General features: G+C 46.3%; 1 protein-coding gene across 1 annotated transcript in view; it reads right to left on the bottom strand.

Moving 5' to 3' along the window:
• Nucleotides 1-26,568, bottom strand: part of LOC147115173 (fer-1-like protein 6) — a 95,892-nt gene that overhangs the window by 52,712 nt on the left and 16,612 nt on the right. Inside the window, exons 4-9 of the mRNA XM_085993497.1 lie at nt 26,151-26,282; nt 23,621-23,740; nt 22,936-23,063; nt 21,722-21,892; nt 18,033-18,187; nt 5,150-5,292 (exon numbers count right to left, since the gene is read on the bottom strand). Of these exons, the coding sequence (XP_085849623.1) occupies nt 5,150-5,292; nt 18,033-18,187; nt 21,722-21,892; nt 22,936-23,063; nt 23,621-23,740; nt 26,151-26,282 (849 nt within the window). The remainder of the gene's footprint in view (nt 1-5,149; nt 5,293-18,032; nt 18,188-21,721; nt 21,893-22,935; nt 23,064-23,620; nt 23,741-26,150; nt 26,283-26,568) is intronic.

Below are 26,568 nucleotides of genomic sequence, written 5' to 3'. Positions count from 1 at the left end.
GTCTATTACAAAACATCATTGCGGGAGTTTGATTCGTGACCGCATGTGTTGCATTCCGATATGCCAACAAAAAGCTATCCACCTTATGTTGTAGACTTATGTCTTCATTACCCATGGCCTTTACGGCCTTCTTGAAGGTCTGGACAAACCTCTCAGCCAATCCATTGGAGGCGGGATGGTATGGGGCTGACGTGTAATGCTTAACCCCATTGCTCTTTAAGAATTTCTTGAATTCTTCGGACACAAATTGCGGTCCATTATCAGAACAGATCTGTTCCGGCAAGCCATTCCGAGCAAACATAGTCCGTAACACTGTGATGGTTTTTTCCGTCGTTGTGGTGGTCATCTTAATTACTTCCGGCCACTTGGAGTGGGCATCCACCGCTATTAGGAACATCGAGTCCATAAATGGACCAGCAAAGTCGATGTGTACTCTTTGCCAAGGAGATGAGGGCCACTCCCATGGATGCAGAGGGGCCTGTGGTGGCGCGTTCTGAACCCTCTGACATCCTAGGCAGTTCTTCGTGATCTCCTCTATGTCTCCGTCAATGCCTGGCCACCACACAAACGCCCTTGCTAGATTCTTCATCTTTACTCCACCCAGATGTCCTTCGTGCAGCTCCTTTAGCACTTTCTTTTGGAGTTTGGGTGGAATCACCACTCTCGACCCACACATCAGGGTTCCTCGACACACTGACAGTTGTTCTTTCCTCTGTGCAAATGCTTGCAGTGTTGGTTCGCTCTGTGCTGGCCATCCCTCCACCGTTAAATCATAGACTCGTGAAAGAGTCGGGTCATTCCTTGTCTCATTCTCAATCATTGAGTTTGTAATCGGTAGACACTCCACTATGGATGAGTGGAACAACTCTACTGGGTCCACTTTACTCGCTTCTTCTACCACCGGCAATGGCAAGCGTGATAACCCATCAGCATTTCCGTGTTGTTTAGACTTTTTGTATTCGATGTCATATTGATGTGCCCCCAGTAAAACGGACCATCTTTGTAACCTTTGTGCTGTCATGGTGGAGACGGCCTTGTTTGGGTTGAATATGGACACCAACGGCTGGTGGTCTGTCAGCAATGTGAACTTTTTACATTGTAGGTAGTGGTTGAATTTCTTCACGCCCCACACAAGACTGAGGGCCTCCCTATCTATTTGAGCATAATTTCGCTCCGCGGGTGTCAATGATCGGGACGCGAATGCCACTGGCCTTTCAGAACCATTTGGTAGCCTGTGCGAAAGTACCGCCCCAATGCCGTACGGGGAAGCATCACAAGCTAGACGAAGAGGTAGTGCTGGGTTGAAATGGGCCAACACTTCTTCCGAGGTAATCAACTCCTTGCTTCTGCGAAAAGCCTTTTTGCATTCATCACTCCACTTCCATGGTGTTTCTTTCCGCAACAGCTCATTCAGCGGATGCAGCACCGTGGATAAATTTGGCAGAAACTTGTGATAGTAATTAATCAACCCCAAGAATGATCTTAACTGTGATACGTTCCCTGGGGCGGGGGCCTTCACAACCGCTTCTATCTTTTCAGGTGACTTATGTAGTCCTTCTCGGTCAATGACATGACCGCAGTATGAGATCCGTTTTTGGAAGAACTCACACTTCTTGCGATTAATTCGAAGGCCATACTCCTTCAACCTGGTGAGTACCAGTTTCAAATTCGTGAGGTGTTCTTCCTCATCTTTTCCCGTGATTAAGATATCATCTAAGTAGCACTGCGTGCTTGGAATTCCTTGTAACACCTGCTCCATGGCCCTCTGCCAAATTGCTGGCGCCGAAGCTACCCCAAAGACCAATCTATTATAGCGGTACAAGCCTCTGTGAGTGTTGATGGTGAGGTACTGGTGTGACTCTTCCTCAACCTCCATCTGTAAATATGCCTGAGCCAGGTCTATTTTCGTGAAATGCTTCCCTCCAGCCAACGAAGCAAAAATATCTTCAATCCGCGGAAGCGGGTACTGAACCGTGTGAAGCACCGGATTCACTGTGATCTTGAAATCTCCGCAGATACGGACCTTCCCTGGTCCCCCTGGCTTATTACTTGGTGAGGACTTCATGACGGGAACAATGGGCGTGGCCCACTCACTCCAGTCCACCTTTGACAGAACCCCTGATCGTTCAAGTTCTTCCAGTTCTGCCTCCACAGCTGGTCGTATTGCGTAGGGTACCGATCTGGCCTTAAAAAACTTTGGGCTTGCATGTTCTGCAATCTTAACCTTTGCTTTAATTCCTCGCAGCTTTCCCAGTCCTGGCTGGAATACCTCTTTAGCTTCGTCCAATATTCTGGACAACCGTTCCGGTTTGACATCCTCTTTTTCGGCATCCACCGTCATGGTGTTTAGTGAATGCCAGTCCATCTTTATTTTTCGGATCCACTCCCGTCCCAGAAGTGGTGGACCTCCCTCAGGCAACACATACAGATCCAACCGGTGGTGATCTTTATCCTTGTATCTCACCTTGACTTCTATCTTTCCGATGGGGAATACTTTGTGCCCCGTGTATGTCTGCAGTACTAGTTCCGTATCCCGTAGTGGAATATGCTTGAAAAACCTTTTATAGTCATGCTTATTCATGACCGTCAACGCCGATCCGGTGTCTACTTCCATTTTTACTCGGACCTTTTCAATCTGTAGCGTTAGCCAGATAGTTTGTCGGTCAGCTTCATTACTCACACTGTGAATTCTCAGACTGTCCAGTCCTTTGCAGTTGGAGTGTGAGTCCGACTTCTGTTCCTTCAGACTCTTCCTAGTCACCTCTTGTACCTTTCTGTACCATTCTTGTGGTGACTCATTATTGTTGTACGTCGTTCTTGACCGGCATCTCTTAGCTATGTGCCCGATCTTTCCACATTTCCTGCAATTTTGGTTTTTAAACCAGCATTGATTCTGGTCGTGTGTTGTCTTCCCACAACGATAGCATTTTGTTGTGCTCGAGGTAATTTGGTCCACCCCAAGTGCCGCCGCCTTTAGCTGCATTTCCGCCGTTCCCTTCGCTGCGGCTTCGTGCGATGCAGCTATAAGGACAGCCCTGTCCAGTGTGAGGTCGTTCTCTTCCAGCAGTCGCTTCTGCGTCCCTTCTTTGGCCAATCCGCATACGAACTTATCCCGCAGTGCCTCTGTCAGGTTCCCCCCGAACTGGCAGTCTTTCGCTAGCCGCCGCAGTTCGACCAAGTATTCTGCGTTGCTTTCGTCTTTCTTCTGTGTTCTTGTATGGAATTTGAATCGTTCAGCCAGCATTAACGGTGTGGGGTTCAAGTGGTCCTTCAGCACCGCCACAATCTCTTCGAAAGTCTGATCCGCCGGTTTAGCTGGTGAGAGAAGGTGCTTCAACAACCCGAATGTTTTCGCACCCATCATGCTAAGTAAGGTTACAGCTTTTTCATCCTCAGCTATTTTGTTCGCCTTACAATGTATCTCTATACGTTCCACGTACGTGGCCCAGTCTTCTATCTCAGAATTAAAATTGTTGCTGTCCCCACACTTAGGCATCTTCCTTTCTTTGGGTACAACACCAGTAATTCTTTAAATTATTATGTTTTTTTTTTCTAAGATGGCGGCTTTTCCCACGAAAATGGCGGTTTCCCGCTCTCTCCTTCTCTCTCCGCCCACTTCAATGGCGGTTTCCCGCTTCTGCCGTCTTCACCGCCTAATGGCGGCTTCCCGCGTTTCTTCCTGGTGGAAGGGGTACGCTTTCCCCACAGCGGACAGGTTCAGCCGCTGGCTGGCTCTCGCACAGCTCCCCTTACTCGGCTCTGTATTTTCCTCCCGCCCGCACGGCTCTACCGGCGCTGGGTACACCCCGTTGATGGAGACAGTTCAGCCGCTGGGCTGGCTCTCGCGCAGTCTCTCTCCCCTTGTTCGGCTCTGTCTCTCTCTCTCCCGCACGTTCGGCTCTACCGGCGCTGGGTACCCCGTTGGTGGAGAACAGTTCAGCCGCTGGACTGGCTCTCGCGCAGTTTCTCCCCCCTTGTTCGGCTCTGTCTCTCTCCCTCTCCCGCACGTTCGGCTCTACCGGCGCTGGGTACCCCGTTGGCGGAGAACAGTTCAGCCGCTGGGCTGGCTCTTGCGCAGCCTCCTTTGCTCGGCTCTGCCTCTCCCACACGCTCGGTTTCAGCGCTTCGTGGCTTCGGCCGCTGCCCGGATTTTTCCCGCCGATCGCGGTCCGGCTGTCACCCGACGCCGTTGGACCCGACTTCTGACCGGCTCAGCTCCCCCTCGACCGAGGTCGAGTGCTCTGCCCTTATCCTCCGGATACTCCTTACACTTTCCCCTACTCAGTCTCCGCGGCCGCCTTGTTTCCAGCTGATCGGCTCACTCTGCACCGTGGTAGAAGGGTAGTCAGTGCCTGTTGCTGATGGAAGCTTTTGTTGCTAAAGTCTTCCTCCTTTCTCCTGCTGCAGCCTCGTGTTTTCTTTCAGCAGCACGACGAGGGCGGATGCCTCTCTTCGACGCTCTTCGTTGCTTTGGTAGTCTTGCCGCAGGGTACGATCGGACTCGTCGCCACTGTAAAGTCTGTTGGTTGTGCAGTTAATAAATACACAGACTTCAGAAGTAACAAACAAACAGGTCTTTACTATTCGAAGGTCAGGGCGAATCTGCCCCAGCAATCCTGCCACAACACTTATATACTGGTGTGGTCACTGTCGGTATTACAGTATACAGAAGCCAAACAAGTAGTGCCACACCTAAAGTAGTTCTCTTAAAGGTGAACGGTTACATACAATAGTTTCCTTAAAGGTAGACGGGTACATACACTACACAGAGGATGACTTTTTCCATTCATAAAAATGTCTTTATAAAAAGAACAGGCCAACCCAAATCTCAAGTGTCAAAGTTCAAGTATTTGGCAAAATATTGTGTGTTGAGTTTAGAATACAGTTTGGTGTCTATCCATAGTTAAAACACGGTGATATAAAGCTGCTAAACTTTAGCTCCCACTATTTCATGACGTATCACGTTATATTTTTGACGAGTCAATAAATGTGTCACACATCTCACCATAACACACAAAATGACTGGCTTACCAGCATTGCCTTATAATGGAGGTGGGTCATATAAAAAGGTCACAAATCACATCACATAATGGTTGAAGCTCTCAGCTATCAGTAATCCAGGACACTGTACAGATAATATTTAAGTCACCTGTTCCATGCCTGGTTTGTCAGAGTGGTAGAGGGATCGTGATTCAACGTGCTCAGGAACCAATTTGTATTCAGTCCTAGCGATCACTGACCACTGGTGTAACACCTTTAAAGCCAGGTGTTCATGCGATTTCACCTCTTCACCTAGATTAAATACACAATGGAGTATGTTCAGATCATATGGAAATATTAATGGTGGCTGAGTTACACACATGTTCTAAAAAATATAGAGAATAACAAGCTTTTCTGTTATAACAGATAAGAACAAAGGAACATTGAAAGATAATCATGGTCTTGTTTTCTTTGAGTATCACAATTATTTGTTTTATGTAGCATGTGTCATAGTATTAAGTCTTTGCAGATACACCTTGAGTTTAGGAAGCTGAGACTACTGCATGTGGCTTCCCTATTTTCAATTTCTCTTTTGTCTTCACCCACCTTCAACACTGCCTCAGTCCATCTGTCTGCAAAACCCCCCATTCACACCTTTGTCACGTCTAGGTTCAGTTATTCCAGAACTTTCCTGGCCAGCCTTCCATTCTCCACTCTACACGAATGTCAGCTCATCCAAAATTCTGCTGTCTCCTATCCTGCACAAAGTCTTGCTTGCCCATCCTCGCTGACCTACATAGGTTCCTGGTCCCTCAATGCCTCCAATTAAATTGATCATCCTTGTGTTTAAATCCATCCATGACCTCAACCTTCTCTATCTCTGTATCTTCCTCCAGCCTCCCCCGCCAACCCCCCCAAACCTGGTACTCTCATTGCCTGTGACTCCGGCTTCTTGTGCATCCACCCTGCCCCCACCCCCACCCCACCCTGTCCCCCAACCACCCCCCCCATCTTCACCCCACCATAAGTGGCCGTGCCTTCAACTACCTAGGTCCCACTCTTGGAAATTTTCTCCCTAAACCCCTCTGCCTCTCCACTTCCTTCTCCTTTAAGATCTTCCTTAAAACCCACCTCTGTAATTAAGCTTTTAGTCACCCTTCCTAATCTTTCCTATTTCCTCATGCCTCCATGAAGTGCCTTGGGACACCTTTATACTTTAAAGGCACGATATAAATACAAGTTGTTGGCCGGGATGTAGCTCATCTCGATGGGTCCAGGGCGGGTGATGTCGGTGGCGGGTCCCGACCCCGCTGCTGGCTCCATCCCGCTGTCCAAAATGAATTTCCGTTGATTGGGCTAAACCTGCCCAGCGCGTTTGCCAGTCCAATTAGAGGAAGCAGGTCTGGTGATGTCATTTCATCAGCTGTTATCAGCCGGTTTCCTTAAAGGGACCATGGCCAACTTTACTTTGACATTGGGCTGTCAGTGTTCTACAGCATTGAGGTGCTGCAAACACTGACAAGCACTGCACAGAGGTGCAGAGCTGCACCCAGGTTCTCCTATGACTACCCTCCATATGCTTAGGTAAGCGTGGATAGAGAGTGGAAAGTGGAAAGCCTGTAGAATCTGTGCTGGAAATTGACTGAGAAACAGCTTGTGACTGAGGCAAGTGGTGATCTGTCAGGTGGGAGCTTTTACTGTACATTTGAATCATAGAATGGAATCATAAAATCATAAAATGGTTACAGCACAGAAGGAGGCCATTCAGCTCGTCGTGCCCGTCCCGGCTCTCAACAAGAGCACTTCAGCTAGTCTCACTCCCCCGCCCTTTCCCTGTAGCCCTGCAATTGTTTTTACCTTCAGATACTTATCCAATTCCCTTTCGAAAGCCATGATTGAGTCTGCCTCCACCACCCTTTCAGGCAGTGCATTCCAGATCCTAACCACTCGCTGCGTAAACTTTTTTTCCCTCATGTCGCCTTTGGTTCTTTTGCCAATCACCTTGAATCTGTGTCCTTTGGTTCTCGACCCTTCTGCCAATGGGAACAGTTTCTATCTACTCTGTCTAGACCCCTCATGATTTTGAGTATCTCTATCAAATCTCCTCTCAACCTTCTCTGCTCTAAGGAGAATAACCCCAGCCTCTCCAGTTTATTCATGTAACTGAAGTCCCTCATCCATGCAATCATTTTCGTAAATCTTTTCTGCACCCTCTCTAAGGCCTTCACATCCTTCCTAAACCACAGTGCCCAGAATTGGATACAATACTCCAGTTGAGGCCGAACCAGTGTTTTATAAAGGTTCATCATAAATTCCTTGTTTTTCTACTCTATACCTCTATTTATGAAGCCCAGGATCCCGTAAGCATTTTTAACCACTTTCTCAACCTGCCCTGCCACCTTCAATGATTTGTGCACCTATACCCCCATGTCTCTCTGTTCATGCACCCTCTTTAGGATTGTACTGTGATGAAATATGTCATTCATCAGACTCTGTATTTAACTACACATATTGTATTGCCTGCTCCGGTGTTTTACCTTGTATTGTATATAGTGCACCGCCCCCTTTCTCCCCATTGGATGTGTCGGCTCCGCCCATACCTGGCCCTACTTAAGACAAGCCCAGGCTTGTCTTGCAGCAGAACAGCAGAACGCTAGGTGAAGACACAGGCATCTTTCTTTGCTAATAAAAGCCTTGTTTTATTCAGTTAACTTTGAGTCTTGAAGTTATTGAGGCGCATCATGTACCCTTTAGTTCATATTGCCTCTCCTCGTTCTTCCTACCAAAATGTATCACTTCACACTTTTCTGCATTAAATTTCATCTGCCATGTGTCAGCCCATTTCACCAGCCTGTCTATATCTTCTTGAAGTGCATCACTATCCTCCTCACTGTTCACTATACTTCCAAGTTTCGTGTCATCTGCAAATTTTGAAATTGTGCCCTGTACACCCACGTCCAAATCATTAATATATATCAAGAAAAGCAGTGGTCCAAGTACTGACCCCTGGGGAACACCACTGTATACCTTCCTCCAGTCCGAAAACAACCGTTCACCACTACTCTGTTTCCTATCACTTAGCCAATTTCATATCCATGCTGCCACTGTCCCTTTTATTCCATGGGCTTCAACTTTGCTGGCAAGCCTATTATGTGCCACTTTATCAAATGTCTTTTGAAAGTCCATGTACACCACATCAACCGCATTGCCCTCACCTAAAATTTCAATCAAGTTAGTTAAACACGATTTACCTTTAACAAATCCGTGCTGGCTTTCCTTAATTAATCCACACTTGTCCAAGTGACTGTTAACTTTGTCCCTGATTATCGTTTCCAAAAGCTTCCCCGCTACTGAGGTTAAGCTGACTGGTCTGTAGTTGCTGGGTTTATCCATGCACCCTTTTTTGAACAAGGGCGTAACATTTGCAATTCTCCAGTCCTCTGGCACCACCCCCCCGTATCTAAGGAGGATCGGAAGATTATGGTGAGTACCTCCATGATTTCCTCCTTAACCTCCCTCAGCATCCTAGGATGCATCTCGGCCGGTCCTGGTGACTTATTTACTTTAACTTCAGCCAGCCTTTCTAGTACCTCCTCTATCAATTCTTATCTCATCCAGTATGTCCACTACCTCCTCTTTCACTATGACTTTGGCAGCATCTTCTTCCTTGGTGAAGACAGATGCAAAGTACTCATTTAGTACCTCAGCTATGCCCTCTGCCTCCATGAGTAGGTCTCCTTTTTGGTCCCTAATCGGCCCCACTCCCCCTCTTACTGCACTTTTACTATTTATATGCCGATAGAAGACTTTTTGATTACCTTTTATGTTGGCTGCCATTCTATTCTCATACCCGCTCTTTGCCCCTCTTATTTCCTTTTTCACTCCCCCTCTGAACTTTCTATATTCAGCCTAGTTCTCACTTGTATTCTCAACCTGACATCTGTCATATGCCCCCTTTTTCTGCTTCATCTTACTCTCTATCTCTTTCATCATCCAGGGAGCTCTGGCTTTAGTTGCCCTACCTTTCCACCTCGTGGGAATGTACCTCAACAGTACCTGAACCATCTCTTTAAAGGCAGCCCATTGTTTGATTACAGTTTTGCCTGCCAATCTTTGATTCCAATTTACCCGGGCCAGATCCATTCTCAAGCCACTGAAATTTGCCTTCCTCCAATTAAGTATTTTTACTCTAGATGGCTCCTTGTCCTTTTCCATAGCTAATCTAAACCTTATGATACTATGATCACTGTTCCCTAAATGTTCCCCCACTGACACTTGCTCCACTTGACCCACCTCATTCCCCAGAACCAGATCCAGCAATGCCTCCTTCCTCATTGGACCAGAAAAATATTTGTATTCTCTATCTTAGTCTGACCCCACCTAATACCTCTCCTGAACACACTTCAGAAATTCTTCCCCATCTTTACACTATTATTATCCCAGTCTATATTATGATAATTGCAGTCACCCATTATTACTACTCTATAGTTCTTGCACCTCTCTGTAATTTCCCTGCAAATTTGCTCCTCTATATCTTTCCCATTAGTTGGTGGCCTATAGAATACACCTAGTAGTTTAATGGCACCTCAATTATTTCTCAATTCTAACCAAATAGATTCTGTCCTTGACCCCTCCAGGACATCCTCTCTCTCTAGCACTGTAACATTCTCTTTAACCAATACTGCCACCCCACCTCCTTTCTTTCCTTCCCTATCTTTCCTGAACACCTTATATCCAGGAATATTTAAAACCCAATTCTGCCCTTTTTTGAGCCAGGTCTCAGTTATCGCCACAACATCATATTCCCATGTGGCTATTTGCACCTGCATCTCACCAACCTTATTTACCACGCTTCGTGCATTTATGCACATGCGCTGTAAACCTGTCTTAGACCTTCTTGTATTCTCTCTTAGTCTGACCTCACCTAATACCGTACTATTTCTTACTCTAGTGCTATCTGTCTCTCCCACTCATTTGTGCATTTTGTTTCTCTTTTCTAATGCTACATCTTGGTGCCCATTCCCCTGCCAAATTAGTCTAAGCCCTCCCCAACAGCACTAGCAAACCCCCCGCGAGGACATTGGTTCTGGCTCTGTTGAGGTGCAACCCCTCTGGCCTGTACAGGTCCCACCTCCCCCAGGTCCCAATGTCCCAGGAATCTGAAGCCCTCCCTCCTGCACCTGCACTATGCACGGTGGCATAGTGGTTAGCACTGTTGCCTCACAGCGCCAGGGACCCGGGTTCAAATCCGGCCTCGGGTGACTGTCTGTGTGGAGTTTGCACATTCTCCCCGTGTTTGCGTGGGTTTTCTCCGGGTGCTCCGGTTTCCTCCCACAGTCCAAAGATGTGCGGGTTAGGTTGATTGGCCATGATAAAAAATTGGCCCTTAGTGTTAGGGGGGATTAAATACGTGGGGTTACGGGGTTACGGGGATAGGGCTTGGGTGGGATGGCTGTCGGTGTAGGGACCGGGTGCTAGGGTTTGGATGATCAGCCATGATCTCGTTGAATGGCGGAGCAGGCTCGAAGGGCCGAATGGCCTACTCCTGCTCCTAACTTCTATGTTTCTATGTTTCTATGTATCTCTCCAGCCACGCATTCATCTGCTCTATCCTCCTATTTTTATACTCACTAGCTCGTGGCACAGGGAGTAATTTGGAGATTACTACCTTTGAGGTCCTGCTTTTTAATCTCTTTCCTAGCTCCCTAAAAGCTGCCTGCAGGATCTCATCCCTTTTTCTACCTATGTCGTTGGTACCAATATGGGCCATGACCTCTGGCTGTTCACCCTCCCCCGTCAGAGTGTCCTGCAGCCACTCAGTGACATCTTTAACCCTAGCACCAGGGAGACAACATACCATCCTGGAGTCATGTCTGCAGCCGCAGAAATGTCTGTCTGTTCCCTTAACTATCGAATCCCCTACCACTATTGCCTTATCGATCTTCCTCCTCCCGCCCTGTAGAGCTGAGCCACCCGTGGTGCCGTGGACTTGGCTCTGGCTGAACGCCCCAGAGGAACCATTGCCCTCACCAGCCAGGTTGGAGAGCGAGATGCACTCAAGGGACTCCTGCACTACCTGCCTGGTCCTGCTTGTCTGTCAGACGGTCACCCATTCCCTCTCTGCCTGCACACTCTTACGCTGCGGGGTGACCACCTCCTGAAATGTGCTATCCACGTAGCTCTCAGCCTCACGGATGCACCACAGTGACGCCAGCTGCTGCTAAAGCTCCGAAACCCGGAGCTCGAGCTCCTCCAGCTGACGACACTTCCTGCACATGTGGTTGTCCAGGACACGGGAGGCATTCTGGATTTCCCACATGGCACAGGATTTGCATTCCACGGGACTGAGGTGCCCTGCCATGCCTCTATTTATTCGACTATTAACTATCTTACAGAAATAAACTTAACACTAAGGGGGTGATTTTCTCACTGGAGGTGAGATGGAGGCGGGTTTCAGTTTGGGTGTATCTGAATCTCGCCTCCACTGATAGTTTTCAAAAAATTGAGATTATCCCTTGATTGGCCACTTGATTTCAGAGGTGTGGGATGCCCTTGCTCAATTAGTGTTTTGGGACTGAAACTCACCTCTGTTGACAGTACTTTTCCAGCCTGATTTTATGGCTTCTTGCTCCCTTGGCTCGTTCCACTGTATTCCTGCTTCTGCTGCACCACCTCCAACATCTTTTGAGATACCTATGTCCAATTCCAAGGCAAGGGCCTACCCGAGGCTCTCAGATGAGGCTCTGCAAATGTTGTTTGAGGGGGTGAGAACTAGCATGGAGGTGCTCTTCCACTCATCTTGGAGGAAGAGGCCTGCCAAAGAAACCAAGGCTGTGTGGGTACAGCTGGCAAGGGATATAAGCTCCAGATCTGTGTGTAGATTGGGAGACTGTTTCTGTATATTGATGAAATGCCATCCCTGTTGGAAAGCATTAACATGATTTGATGCCAAAATGTTGGCGTTATGCCATCTGTTTCTTAGCCTTAGGCAGCTCCACATTGTGGGCAACGCCACACTTGCGTTGTCAGGTTGGTGGCCTGAGTGAAAGGAGGCCAGAGAGTCATGTCCATTGTCAATGAAGTCCTAGAATGGAGCCAAGGACATGTGCCAACTGGCCAACCTATACAAATCTGGCCATGATAAGTTCATCCCTTGCATCCCTGGCAGCCATGTGCCCGCGTGCTGCCACTGCCACTGGTCGATACACCGGCGCTCTGACCTCCTCCTCCTCCAGATCCTCCTCCTCCAGATCCTCCTCCTCCTCCTCCTCAGCTTCCTCCTCCTCCTCATCCTCATCTGAGGAGGGCTGGAACTGAGCCGCTTGCTCATCAGGAAGCTGCAAGCCATGACGCTGTGCGATGTTGTGCAGTGTACAGCAGACCACGACCATTCTGGAGACCCTGAATGGTGTATACTGCAGGGCTCCACCTGATCGGTCAAGGCAATGGAAGCGCATCTTCAGCAACCCAATGGTTTGCTCTGTGATGGACCTGGTCGAAGTGTGGCTGGCGTTGTAGCGCTCTTTAGCCTTGTTAGCTGGCCTCCTGATCGGCGTCATTAGCCACCTCTTCAGGGGATAGCCTTCGTCACCAAGGAGCCATCCATTAAGTTGGTTTGGTGGATTGAAAAGCGGAGGAACATTAGAGTGCTGCAGGGTGAAAGAATCATGGCAATTGCCAGGATACATGGTGCAAACATGCAAGAACTCCTTCTTGTGGTTACACACCAGCTGTATGTTGAGGGATTGGAAGCCCTTGCGGTTGACAATGATAGCTGGGTTGTGATGGGGTGCCCTAAGGGCCACATGTGTGCAGTCTATGATGCCCTGCACCATTGGCATGCGTGTCATATTTGCAAATCCAACCGAACGGGCGGTTATACTTGCTTGATCCCTTGTGAACTGGATGTAATTGTGGGTCTTAGCAAAAAGGGCATCGGTAACCTGCATGATGCAACTGTGGGCAGCTGACTGGGAGATGCCGCTGATGTCTGCTGATGATCCCTGGGAGGAGCCTGAGGTGAAGAAGTTGAGTGCGGTGGTGACTGACAGTCACTGGTAAGGGGTGTCAACCCATTCCTATGGGCACCAGGTCTTGCTGCAGCAGGCTGCAGATCTCTCAGACAACCTCACGCGAAAGTCTCAACCTCCTTTGGCACTGCTGCTCACTCATGTTGAGGTAGCTCATCATTTATCTAAAAACCCTCTGTGGGGGGTATCTCCTGCGGTGAGGTGCCTCGATGCACTGGCGCCTTCTGTCCTGTGCAGCATCAGGTGGCTGAGCAGGAGGTTGGGGCTCCTGCTGATGTTGCTGCTGAGCTGCCTGGTTCTGCTGCTGCCCTGGATGGTCCTCATCCTCATCTGAGGTCCAAGGTGAAAGGAAATGTATGTTTCCCATTCTGCTTGCAGATACCTCCTCTGGGGAAACGCTCATTGTAAGTGGGGCAAGGATCTTCTCAGGAGGTCCCACAGTTGATTGATTCAAGCTGCAGCACCTCCGACTTCGGAAGGCCTTCTAAAAGTGCTCAGAGACCTTTTAAAGCCAAGGTCTGGCACCTGCAAGTAATCCTTGCTGCAATAAGTGATGTCTTGTTAGACCTGCAGCAGTGAGGAGGCCACCTGGCGTGGTTCAGAAGTTGCGTGAAGCACGCCGAAATGATGGGGAATTCACGAGGGCCTCTCAAAATAGGATTAGAGAGGCCCTTAACAAGCATTTGCAGACGTTAATTAACACAATGGCCAGCTGGAGGCGGGAGCGTTTCCCGACCTCCAAAACCGGCACCGGCAAAATCCCACGGAGGCGGGTTGGAGTCGGGTTTCGAACCCGACCTCATTGACTCTAATTTTCCCACCTTTCCCGACTCCAAACCCGCCTCCTCCGGTGTCAGAAAATCGCCCCCTAAGAATCTTAAAAGTCAGGCCTAAATTTATCTCCAGCCACTTCGCTCGCTCTCTTAGCTAAAGTCTTTATTCACACAATTATTTATAGTTATATTAATTAGTTAATATAGAGAGAATAAAATGCTAATACTCACCCACCAATCACCTACCTGCAGTCCTGTGATGTCACTCCTTGATTTTGCTGTTCTTTTGGAATTTGGTGAATTTGTATCTGCTGTCGCCTCTGCTGCCGACTCCTGCCGGGTCCACGCTGCCCTCAGCCTCCCGCGCTCTTTATTCTCTGCTGTCGTCTCTGCTGCCGACTCCTGCCGGGTCCACGCTGCCCTCAGCCTCCCGTGCTCTTTATTCTCTGCTGCCGATTCCTTCCAGGTCTGCTGTCTTGGCCTTCCTTGCTCTTTTTACTCTGCTGCCTCCTCGGATGCCAATTCCTTACAGGTCAATCCTTGAAGCTGTCAAGTAATCAGCTGGAGCAATGGCCACTCAACTCCCACCTCAGATTGACATCTGCGGTCCCCGAACAGCGTGGTTCCCGTGGCCATGAAGTTAAAGTGAAACGGTAAGTTAAAAAGCCTGTTAATGATCTGTTATAATGAGTTTAATTGGGTCCCTAGCTGCTGCCTGTCGGGTGTACTCAGCGCTGACAGACCGACATTGAGAAAGGCACGTGGCGGTGGGTTGGCAGCGGGGTCCTGACCCGCTGTTAAAAAAATTCACTTTTCCGCCCGACTTGGCAGCAATCCCGCCCGCTGACCCCCCGGAAAATTCCGCCCATTGTCTTGATGCATTGAAACAGGATTATTGAATGCTACAGAGCCCTCTGCTGATCAAGTGTGATATTACTGACTATGATAGTGGAGTGAAATTTTCATTAAATTTCACATCAAAGACAGTATCAGGTGGCAACACACCAGGAAAATGGACACTTGCAGGAAGGCTGGTGCTCAATGAACCATATTCCAGCAGGAGTCAGTGCCTTCAGGAGAGGATGGCTCAAAATGATAATCAGTGCCTTGTACAAGAGGATAACCCTAGTGCTAACTTACAGCAATCCTGTTTAAGAGCAATATAACAACACCATGCTGGATCCTCTCAATCTCTCTCTCTCCCCACCATATTATATAACCGTATACAGAGAAAGATACTGAAAAGAGAAAGATACTGAAAAGAGAGAGAGAAAGAAAAAGAAAAATTGTCCACCTTAATTTTGTTGACTTTGTAACACTCCAGTCATTACGTTTAATAATTCTGGTATATTTGCCAACTGAAATCAAAGTCTTTTTTATCCATGAGCTTTGCAATTCAATCACAGTGCTCCACATCCAAGCAACCGAAAGACATAGTGCCCCTTCGTGCCATGATTGCTCACAATGAAAGGTATCAGACCTCAGCCTTGCTGTTAAACCATGAGTGAGCAGAAGGCAGGTTCCTTCCCACTGAGAGAAAGCAAATCAGAGGGCAAGTCACCTCCGGGACCATGTTCGCACACACCACTTGCCATATCCGAACAGAGGTAGCACTTCTGGAAACAAGTCCCCTGCCATCTCAGCTAAGGGATGAGATGTCTTGATGACAACTGGAAAAAAACACTAGCAAAAATATAAAAAGCAAAGAAAGAATTTGCATTTATATAGAGCCTCAGGACGTCCCAAAGCACTTCACAGCCAATGCATTACTGTTGTTGTGTAGTCACTGTTGAAATGTAGGGAAACGCACCAGCCAATTTGCACACAGTTAGGTCCCAGAAACAGCAACAAGATAAATGACCAGGTGATTGGTTTTTATTGATGTTGGTTGAGGGATAAATATTGGCCAGGACACTGAGGAGAACTCCACTGCTAGTCTTCGAATAATGTCATAGGATCTTTTACGTCCACCTGAGAGGACAGGCGGGACCTTGGTTTAATATCTCATCTGAATGACGGCACCTCCAACAGTGCAGAATTCCCTCAGTATTGCACTGGAGTGTCAGCCTAGATTAAGTGCTCAATGATGGTGGAGCCCAGCACGTGAGTGCAAAAGACAAGGCTGAAGCATTTGCAACTATCTTCAGCCAGAAGTGCCGAGTGGATGATCCATCTCGGCCTCCTCCTGACGTCCCCAGCATCACAGATGCCAGTCTTCAGCCCATTCAATTCACTCCACGTGATGTCAAGAAACGGCTGAAGATACTGGATACTGCAAAGGCTATGGGCCCTGACAACATTCCGGCAATAGTACTGAAGACTTGTGCTTCAGAACTAGCTGCGCCCCTAGCCAAGCTGTTCCAGTACAGCTATAACACTGGCATCTACCCGGCAATGTGGAAAATTGCCCAAGTATGTCCTGTCTACAAAAAGCAGGACAAATACAACCCGGCCAATTATCGTCCCATCAGTCTACTCTCAATCATCAGCAAAGTGATGGAAGGTGTCGTCGACAGTGCTATCAAGTGGCACTTACTCAGCAATAACCTGCTAACTGACGCCCAGTTTGGGTTCCGCCAGGGCCACTCAGCTCCTGACCTCATTACAGCCTTGGTCCAAACATGGACAAAAGAGCTGAACTCAAGAGGTGAGGTGAGAGTGACTGCCCTTGACATCAAGGCAGCATTTGGTCGAGTGTGGCATCAAGGAGCCCTAGCAAAACTGAAGTCAATGGGAATCAAGGGGAAACCTCTCCATTGGTTGGAATCATACCTAGCACAAAGGAAGTTGGCTGTGGTTGTTGGAGGTCATTCATCTCATTCACATGACATCACTGCAGGAGTTCCTCAGGGCAGTGTCCTAGGCCCAACCATCTTCAGCTGTTTCATCAATGACCTTCCCTCCATCATAAGGTCAGAAGTGGGGATGTTCGCTGATGATTGCACACTGTTCAGCACCATTCAAGACTTGGCAGATACTGACGCAGTCCGTGTCCATATGCAGCAAGACCTGGACAACATTCAGACTTGGGCTGACAAGTGGCAAGTGACATTCGCACCACACAAGTGCCAGGCAATGACCATCTCCAACAAGCGATACTCTAACCATCTCCCCTTGACATTCAATGGCATTACCATTGCTGAATCCCCCACTATCAACATCCTGGGGGTTACCATTGATCAGAAACTGAACTGGACCAGCCATATAAATACTGTGGCTACAAGAGCAGGCCAGAGGCTGGGAATTCTGTGGCGAGTGTCTCACCTCCTGACTCCCCAAAGCCTTTCCACCATCTACAAGGCACAAGTCAGGAGTGTGATGGAATACTCTCCACTTGCCTGGATGAGTGCAGCTCCAACAACACTCAAGAAGCTCGACACCATTCAGGATAAAGCAGCCCGGTTGATTGGCACTCCACCCACCACTTTCAACATTCACTCCCTCCACCACCGGCGCACTGTGGCTGCAGTGTGTACCATCTACAAGATGCACTGCAGCAACTCGCCAAAGCTCCTTCAACAGCACCTTCCAAACCCGTGACCTCTACCACTTAGAAGGACAAGGGCAGCAGACGCATGGGAACATCACCACCTACAAGTTCCCCTCCAAGCCACACACCATCCTGACTTGGACCTGTATCGCCATTCCTTCACTGTCACTGGGCCAAAATCCTGGAACTCCCTTCCTAACAGCATTGTGGGTGTACCTACACCATATGGACTGCAGCGGTTCAAGAAAGTGGCTCACCACCATCTTCTCAAGGGCAATTAGGGATGGGCACTAAATGCAGGCCTAGCCAGCCAGCGACGCCCACATCCCATCAATGAATAAAAAAAAAGTACTGGAGTGTGGCTTGAATCCACGACCTTCTGACCCAGAGGTGAGAGTGCTTGCAGTGAGCCAAAGCTGAACATACATAACTGAATCTGTGCTTTGACCCTGCAGCATTCTGCATATTATACAGTTACATCTGTTTAATGATCACATTGCTTGTTTTTTAATGAACACATCAACCCCCTGTGTGTAAAGGCCCTAATATGCAAACCAGCTTCTGGTAATTAGCTCTGCATGTTTGGTGAGGACAGAAAAAAAGGCACAACAGCCTAAAGTGAGATGAAGGATGTCCAGATTTCGTGTCAATCTCAAAACCACTGGTTACAATATTGGCATGTAAAAGTGTTACAATCCCAAATATTATTTTGACCTCTCTCAGTTCCAGGTTCTTATTAATATAAGTGTAGACATTCACCATCCTCCATAAAGGTTGTTTTGCCCGTGAAGAGTTTGTCTTCCACCTGAATCTTTCCTGACGTAAAGGAGGGTCCATGGAAACCATTTTCCTTACACAGTCTGGTCAGGATCTCAGTTGGTTTCATTGCATCACGCCAGGCATTGTAACCTTCTCTGCAATTGAAAAAGATTCCATTAAAAATTACAGTCAAAAGATGCATGAGAAGTGAAGGATAACCTTTTTGGCAGTTGGATAAATTATGCTAGCTTTTAAATCTACAGTATTAGGAAACTGTTGATGATTCAAAACAAACCAGAGCAAAAGCTTGTGACAACTTTTCGAATCTATCTCTCCTTTGCTTGTTTGAGCCAGGTGGGAAAAATGTACAATGCCTCAACACCATGCATATCATTTCACAAATACAGCAAGGATGACCCATTGGAGGACTATAGTAACATTTTATAATTAAAAGTGACACTGATGTCATGACAGATCAAGTAACAGAGATCAGCCATGAGCTCACTGAATGGCGGAACAGGCTCGAGGGGCTGAATGGCCTCCTCCTGTTCCTGTGGTTCGATTGTTGATCCCACCTTCAATCCCTGGTCTGTACTATAGTAGCTGATCTGACCTGAGGCAGTAGTAGGGATACTATAATTGGCTTATGTGCTGCTGGGCTAGGGAGGGTAAAATCAGCGAAGGTTCCCACTTCTGATCACTATCGAATGGCTCCTGCTAGAAGGTGGTATATGCAGACATTGGGCGAGGACGTGACTGGATTTGGTTGCGACACCTCCCACGACAGTCAATTAGCTTCCTGACGCTCACAGTGTAGACTTACAAATGAAGAATGGTACCAGAGGGCAGCCAACCCCTGTGACTCTGTACTCCAGCATGAATCATGCTTCTGGGAATGAAAGAAAATTGGCTGTGGGGGGTGGGGGGGGGAATCAGGAAAAATAACAAATATAATGATCAATGGTAACAGCTCCAACTGGGTATTTGACTTTGGGGATGACACCAAGATATGCAGAAAAGGAGGTTGTTGCTATGCAGCTGCCATAACAATCTTTTAATAGAAAGAGCATTTTTTGATGGCAGACAAAATTGGTGAGTTGCTGATTTCATTACTGGACACTTTAATTCACAAAGAAAGACTTGCATTTCTATAGCGCCTTTCATGACCTCAAGGTGTCCCAAAGCACTTTACAGCCAATGAAGTACTTTTGAGGTGTAGTCACTGTTGCAATGTAGGAAACGTGGCAGCCAATTTGCTCACAGCAAGGTCCCGCAACAGCAATAAAATAAATAACCAGATAATCTGTTTTATTGATGTGGGTTGTGGGATAAATATTGGCCAGGACACCAGGAGAACTCGCCTGCACTTCTTTGAATAGTGCCATGGGATCTTGGTTTAACGTCTCATCCAATGAGGACACCTCTGATCTGGTATTTAGGTGTTGGTTGAGAGGTATATGTCGGCCAGGACACCGGGAGAAACTTCCCTTTGAATAGTGCTGTGGGTTCTTTTATATCCACCTGAGATGGCAAATGGGGTCTCAGGTTAACGCTGCATTTGAAAATGGCACCTCCAACAGTGCAGTACTCCCTCAGCACTGCACTGAAGTAACATTGCCAAATGACAGGCAAATCATGTCACCAGGGTGCTGATGGGATGTCTGTTCAGGTTCTCATTTTGAAACGGTGACATGAGCTGAGTAAATAGGAGCAGGCCTGATATTCAATAGAATTTTAACTTAATGTATGCTAATGAAAAAAATTACAAAAAACAGATATATGGAAATCAGAGTCCACATGCTGTCATGTCAGTTACTACCATTTTTAAACAGTGGCTGCATATCACAATATTCATATTTTTATGATTTTTTAGATTGGCTGGGGAGTTTTCCTTGTGCCCTGGCCAATATTTATCCCCTCAACTAATATCAATAAAATAGATTATTTGGTCATTTATTACTTGATTGAATTCTTTGATGAGGTGACAGAGAAGGTAGTGCAGTAGATGCTGTATATATGGTCTTTTGGAAGGCATTTGGCAAAGTGCCACATAGGAGGCTTGTCAAGAAGATGGAAGCCCACGGAATTAAGGGGAAGGTGACGGTATGGATACAAAATTGGCTCAGTGACAGGAAGCAAAGGGTGGTGGTCGATGGATATTTTTTAGACTGGGAGGTGATTTGAAATGGTGTTCCCAAGAGTCAGTTTTACACTTTGCAATTTTTATAAATGACCTAGACTCCTGTGTAGGGAGCAGCATTATAAAACTTGCAGATGATACAAAAATTGGCAAATTTGTAGATCAAGATGAGGATAGTTATAAGTTTAGGATGACACAGACAGGATGGTGAAATGGGCAGAAGCACAGCAGTTGGAGTTCAATGCAGACAAGTGTGAAGTGATGCACTTTGGGAGGACTAATATGGAAAGACTATACTATAAATGGCACGTTTTTGAAAAGTGTAAATGAGCAGAGAGACCTTGTGTTCCATATACACAAATCTTTAAAGGTGGCAGTGCAAGTTGATAAGGATGTAAAAAGCATATGGGTTACTTGGGTTTATAAGTAGAGGAATAGAATATATAAGCAAAGAGATCATGCTAGAACTTTATAAATCAGTGGTTAGGCCTCAGCTGGAGTATTGTGGACAATTCTGGGCACCACACTTCAGGAAAGATGTAAAGGCCTTAAGAAGGGTACAGGGGAGGTTTACCAGGATGTTACCAGGGATGAGGGACTTCAGTTATGTGGAGAGGTTGGAAAAGTTAGGGCCGTTCTCCTTGGAACAGCGAAAGTTAAGAGGTGACCTAATAGAGGTTTTCAAGATGATGAGAGGTTTTGATAGAATAGAGAAAAACTATTCCCTCTGGCAAGTGGGTCAATAACCAGAGGTTATAGATTTAAAATCATTGGCAAGAGATCTAGAGGGGAGATGAGGAGAAATGTTTTCATTCGGAGAGTTGTCGGGATCTGGAACGCTCTACCTGAAAAGGTGGTGGAAGCGGATTCCATAAATAATTTTAAAAGGCAGTTGGATAGGTGCTTGAGGATGAGCAATTTATAGGGTTACAGACAAAAAGCGAGGTTGTGGGGCTGAGCACGACTGCTCTGTTAAAGAGCCAGCACAGGCACGATGGGCCGAATGGTCGCCTTCTGTGCTGTAAGTTTCTATGATATAACAGGAAAAGCACAAAGACAGGGTAATGATCTTTTATTACATTGACTTTGCAGTATAATACCCATATGCAAGGTTGTTGTAATTCAGACATGAAAAGCCTACAGCAAATGTACATTTGGTGCCAAGATGCCCAATTTTTCTGATATGAAATGAATCTCTCTGTTCTTCCTGCAGTCCCCCTTGATCTTGCTGGGCCGTGCACCTATTGAGCCCAACAAGGCCTTTGTGAAAGCCAGCAACAGCAGCCCAGTAATGTCAATCCCTCCAATTTCCCCTCCCACAGCAGCATGGTTGAAGACAGAGGAATGGGGGCTTGAATCTACGTCCTTCCATATAGATTCCTCACCCTGGCACTCCAATATGCTGCAAATCAGTGGACTACTAAGACCATTTACACCAAATTTATTGGTACCTGTCATACTTGTATGGTAACACAGACACCTCTGTCTTTTCTGTAAGTGCTTTAAAATCTGTAGTGTAAAAAATAATTTATACTAAACCCATCCTTACATCTCGTATTTGTGCGGTAGCCCACAGGTAGCTCGGTATTTGCTATAAAAGCGGTTCTCCAGATCAATTTTAGTTTCTCCAATCAAATCATCTGTTCCAATCACGTCAAAATCATAGATTGTTATCATGAGCAGAGATTCCATTGGGAATGTAGCCTCAATCTCATAGGACCTGTCAGGTGAAGGAAAGAATTATTGTACAAGAGATGGCTTCTTCCAAAAATAGTCATAAAATGAAAAATTAATAATTTGAACAATAACGTCTTAATCTTAAAGAACCAGAGCGCCAGATTTTGGAAAATCCACTCCTATCGATGGGACCAGGTTATACTTTCAGGGTAGCTTCTTTGTGAAATATTGTATTTGAAAGGATTCTGTCTCAAGTAGATTTAATTTCTGAGTAAACAAAATGGTGGCCACTATAACTTTGAATGTTTTACATTTAGAGTGAAAGAGGCGACTTAGACAAATATTCATAGCCAGGAACTTATGGTTCCTTCCACAGTTCTGGATATGGCTTCAGGGTCAAATAATTGTCATTTTTTTTCTATCGCGGCACTGTGTAGTACAAGGAGGTACATTGGACTATAGTACTGGAGTGCCCTGGAGACAAAATTACAGTAAAAGAGTATTTATTTGATTTGAGATGTACTGATCGAATTCTAAGGCTTTCCAATGTGCCATACAATCATCTCTAAGAGCTGGCCTTTCAAGATTCACAACGCCGGCAGGTGCAGGGTCCAATTTTAAATTGGGATTGAAAAATCAGCTTTGAAACAAAGACATCCTTCTGCAGCATCATATTATCTTTACCGATTGAAACAGGTTTAGTGTCGCATTACTGCCTTTTTTGGTCAACAGAAATCTCACCACAGCCGGAAGCTGGTGAGTGCACACATTCCAGTGAGTAGAGACAGAGGGCTGCACGTGGCCAGTGTAACCATGCCCTGCTGACTATTCAAATGGTATCAGACCTGTACCAGCAGCTGCGATGTAGTGACAGCAGCAGAAGATTACCCTTCACGCCCCTAATCTCACTATATTAACATGTGGCTTGTAACATTAGACCTAATTGGGTGCTGTCAACGCAAATGTGGCTCAACACTCGGAGTGCTGAATTAACCCTCTAGTCTATACTTTATCTGATTACTTAGGAGATAGGAACACGGTGCAGAGTAAGTCAGACAGTAAAAATGCGCGCACACAACTTCTGACCTTCCAAACAGTGGATTAAGCTGTTTAGGGATGTAGTTGTCACGATCCTTAATTTCAGTCTTTCCAAGCTGCAGTACGATGTAAGGATCAGCCTTGCCATCAGGGTCAGCTGGGTGTAGATTAGTAGCCTAGTACAGGTCAAACAGTTTTTTTTTTTAAAACACATGATTATATTTGAGTAAATAATCAGGAAACACATTGGTTTTAACATACAGCTTTGTAATAATACAGCCACGTGATGACTTCACCAGGCCAGGAACTGTAGCTGAAATCATTTCTTTACAAAGGAATGAGTCAACAGAGATTACGCAGAATATAAAAGCACGATTCAAAATGTTTTGTAACGTTCATTTGGGATCTGTGCAAATAAAGAAGAAAATTTCCGCTTCCTTGGTGAAATGTTTCTGTCAGAATCTGGAGAAAAGAGATGCGATAACGTTTCAGGTGTAGACCCTTCATCAGAGCCAGTTCCACACCTGAAGTGTTAACTCATCTTTTCTCTCCACGGATGCGGACTGATCTACTGGGTGTTTCCAGCATTTACTGATTTTGTTTCAGATTTCCAGCATTTGCAGTTTTTAGCTTTTTAAAAAAAAGACTAATTTCTGTGGTGTGCATAAGTCTCAGTTAAAGTTGGAGAACTGGGGGGTGGGGGTGAGTGAGAAGAAACATGCATGTTACTTACTGATACAATGTAGACTCTGATTAAAACTTTGACAGGGGTGTTTGATGGCATTCCCTGCAAAATTTTGAATTGCCCATCGGTATCATAGCCATCATAACATTTCCACACACAGAATGAACCCTGAAAAGAGAAGTAAGGAAGGCCTTTTATAGTGTTATCCCAATAGGGGAGAAGAAATAGAATGCTGATGTGTAGAAAAAAAGAGAGCTCCCAACTGTCTTGCCTTTGGCCCTCCATTTACCACGATATTCTATAAATGCTCAATCACACCCCCTGACCTCCACCTTTGGCTCCCACTCCACCAATGCTTCGATTTTAAAATTCTCATAATCGTGTTCAAATCCCTCCATTGCCTTGCCCCTCCTGATCTCTGTAACCTCCTTCAGCCCTACAACCCTGAGAACTCTGCATTCCTCCAACTCGGGCCTCTTCCCCACTTCCTTCGCCCTACCATTGGCGGCAGTGCCTTCAGCAGTCTAGGCCGTAAAGCTCTGGAATTCCCTCCCTAACTCTCTCCTACTTTAAGATGCTCCTTAAATCTTATCCCTTTTCTCTCTCCTCTAGGTCCTTCTCAATGGCCACAACCCACAGAAGAAGACACCCCAAAGGCGGAGAATCTGTCTAAGGAGGCACTATCACATGCTGCATCACAACCAATCACCATCACAATGATTGACACCCCAGCTGGATTAGAGAATGAGGTCTGCATGTGGTGAAACACCCAGCACTGGTGGCAGGGACAGCCCACCAGAGGGTATGGTCTTCTCCCAGCTCTGTTAAGGAGGACAGAGATGCAGACATCAGGGGCCCAGCAATGAGAAGAAAACGGCTTGCTTCACAAAAGCAATTCTATCAGGTATTGGAAGGCCTTCCAAGGAATTTCACCTGAAAATGTGGAGGAGACCGCTTCCAAGCTCTGTGGTGTCATCTCCCAGGGCATCAGCTCTCTGAAGTCTACTTCGGAGAGTGGAGTCATCTCCAGGGCACTGCAGATGGGCCCTCACAACAAGAGTCAATGTTCACAGCCTTTGCAGCTTTCGCAAAAGCTCAAACTGTTTCCATGCGGACTTTGGGCTCAAACCTGTGCTCAGCCTTGGAGAGGTAGATGTCCGCCTTGGACAGATTGACGGAGCTAATGAATTGGGTCTTTCAAGGCGTCACTCAGCTTCTGCAGTCTGTTCTCCCACAGATCAGTGGAAGTGCTGAGCTCCAGCCCCATGTGAGAGGCAGTAGCGCTGGGGAATTTCTGTCAAATTACTGATAACTTAGAATAGTGGTCAACACATATACAATAGAAAAATACAGCTCTCCTGCAGCTTTACTAAATACTATTCAAAGAGCATAACTGTTCAAAAAATGCAAAATGCAGCTAAACAATTTAATTTTTATAACGAGATAACAGAGGGATGGTTTTGCAAGGCCCCGTTGCCGGTGCAGAGCCTGGCTAGTACCAAGCATGGATGAGAAAATTGGGGCTGTAACCCTACAAAACAATACGGCAATTATCTGACCTGTGCTTGGCACAAGTGAGTGAGACTCCATGCAGCAGCAGAGTCTCATGAAATTACACTTCATATTGCCTTCAATGAAATAGATTAATGGTGCTCTTTAGATGTCATGGTGCTTGTAAATATCTACAATTAGTCTTCTGTATAACATACCGTTACTTCTCCATCATACTTTGCGGTTATTTTTGAATATTTGAAGGAGAAAAAATGCAAGGATATGGGGAAAGAGCGGGGCTAACTGGATTGCTCTTCGAAAGAGCTAGCGCAGACTCGATGGGCCGAATAGCTTCCTTCTGTTATGTACTATTCTATGATTCAATGATTATAAAACAGCAGATCCTCCAACTCACTGTGAGTAATGCTATGGGAGATCTGCTAATATTAAATATTTATCGAAACATTTTTCCAATGATGTCCGAGGGTCCTGGTGGGTACTGAGCCAAATAGACTAGAAAGTGCCAGGTTTGATCTTTGATCTTTGATCTCAGCTACAACCACAGTTGGGGTACTACAATTTGCTCAAAGACCTGGGCTAGTGGGGGGGAGGGGGGTACCCAGAGGATTTCCTGCTCCCTACAGCTATCCAGTGACCCCTGATGCACATACCTGTGGACATTGAGTGAGGACAGGATCAAGTTTGGCTATGAAGCCCCTCCCATGATCTAATAGCTTGCTGACACCCATGGTTTGGGTGCGAAGAATGACCAACTGTGGAAAGTAATGGAAGGCTGCCAATACCTCGCGAACAAAAGTCAATGCCTTTTGGGGCAAAGGAGATGACAGGACAAAACATGTTTCTCTCAACAAGGAGCAGAGAATTACAGCCTTGGTGTTGACTAGGATCTCAACATGGAGCAAGCTAGATTTTTACTTCTTCCTCCTTCTCCCGTGAATTTTTATTTCTCTCCTGTGTGGGACGCACAGTCCTATGTGCCCGAATCATGTTGCATGAATCCCTGCACCAAGAGCACTAATTTGTAAAATCTACCCTAAGATTATTAATAATATAGACTTAAACCTACCTTAAATTTTCCAACAATTCTTTCATCGTCTACGCTGGTGTCATCTTCACTTGCTTTACCACGAAAAAGATCAAACGTTTGTACCCAATCAAAAAAGTTATCAAATTCTCCTTCTAATTCTTTATCATATATCTGGTGGAAACAATTCACAAAACTGGATCATCTACTCCAATTATGCAACTGATCAGCACAACAGACAATTGGTAAATAGAAATTTTCCAGGCAAACTAGCCCTGGACGTTACCTAGAAATGAGGAGCAAGTGATCAGAGGAGATTTGGGGTCAATCCTTATGTATAATTTTAAACTTGCAGCTTATGGCCATGGCTGGGATGCAGTTTAAGGGGATTTCATTGCAAGTCAAAACAGATTATTTTAACCCTGTGCAACTCATTTGGAGTATTGCATGCAACTTTGAG

This window comes from Somniosus microcephalus, chromosome 7 (assembly GCF_052327205.1).
Source record: "Somniosus microcephalus isolate GS21.2 chromosome 7, FLI_Smic_1.0, whole genome shotgun sequence".
Classification (NCBI taxonomy): Eukaryota; Metazoa; Chordata; class Chondrichthyes; order Squaliformes; family Somniosidae; genus Somniosus; species Somniosus microcephalus.
This window is presented reverse-complemented; position numbering and strand designations above follow the sequence as displayed.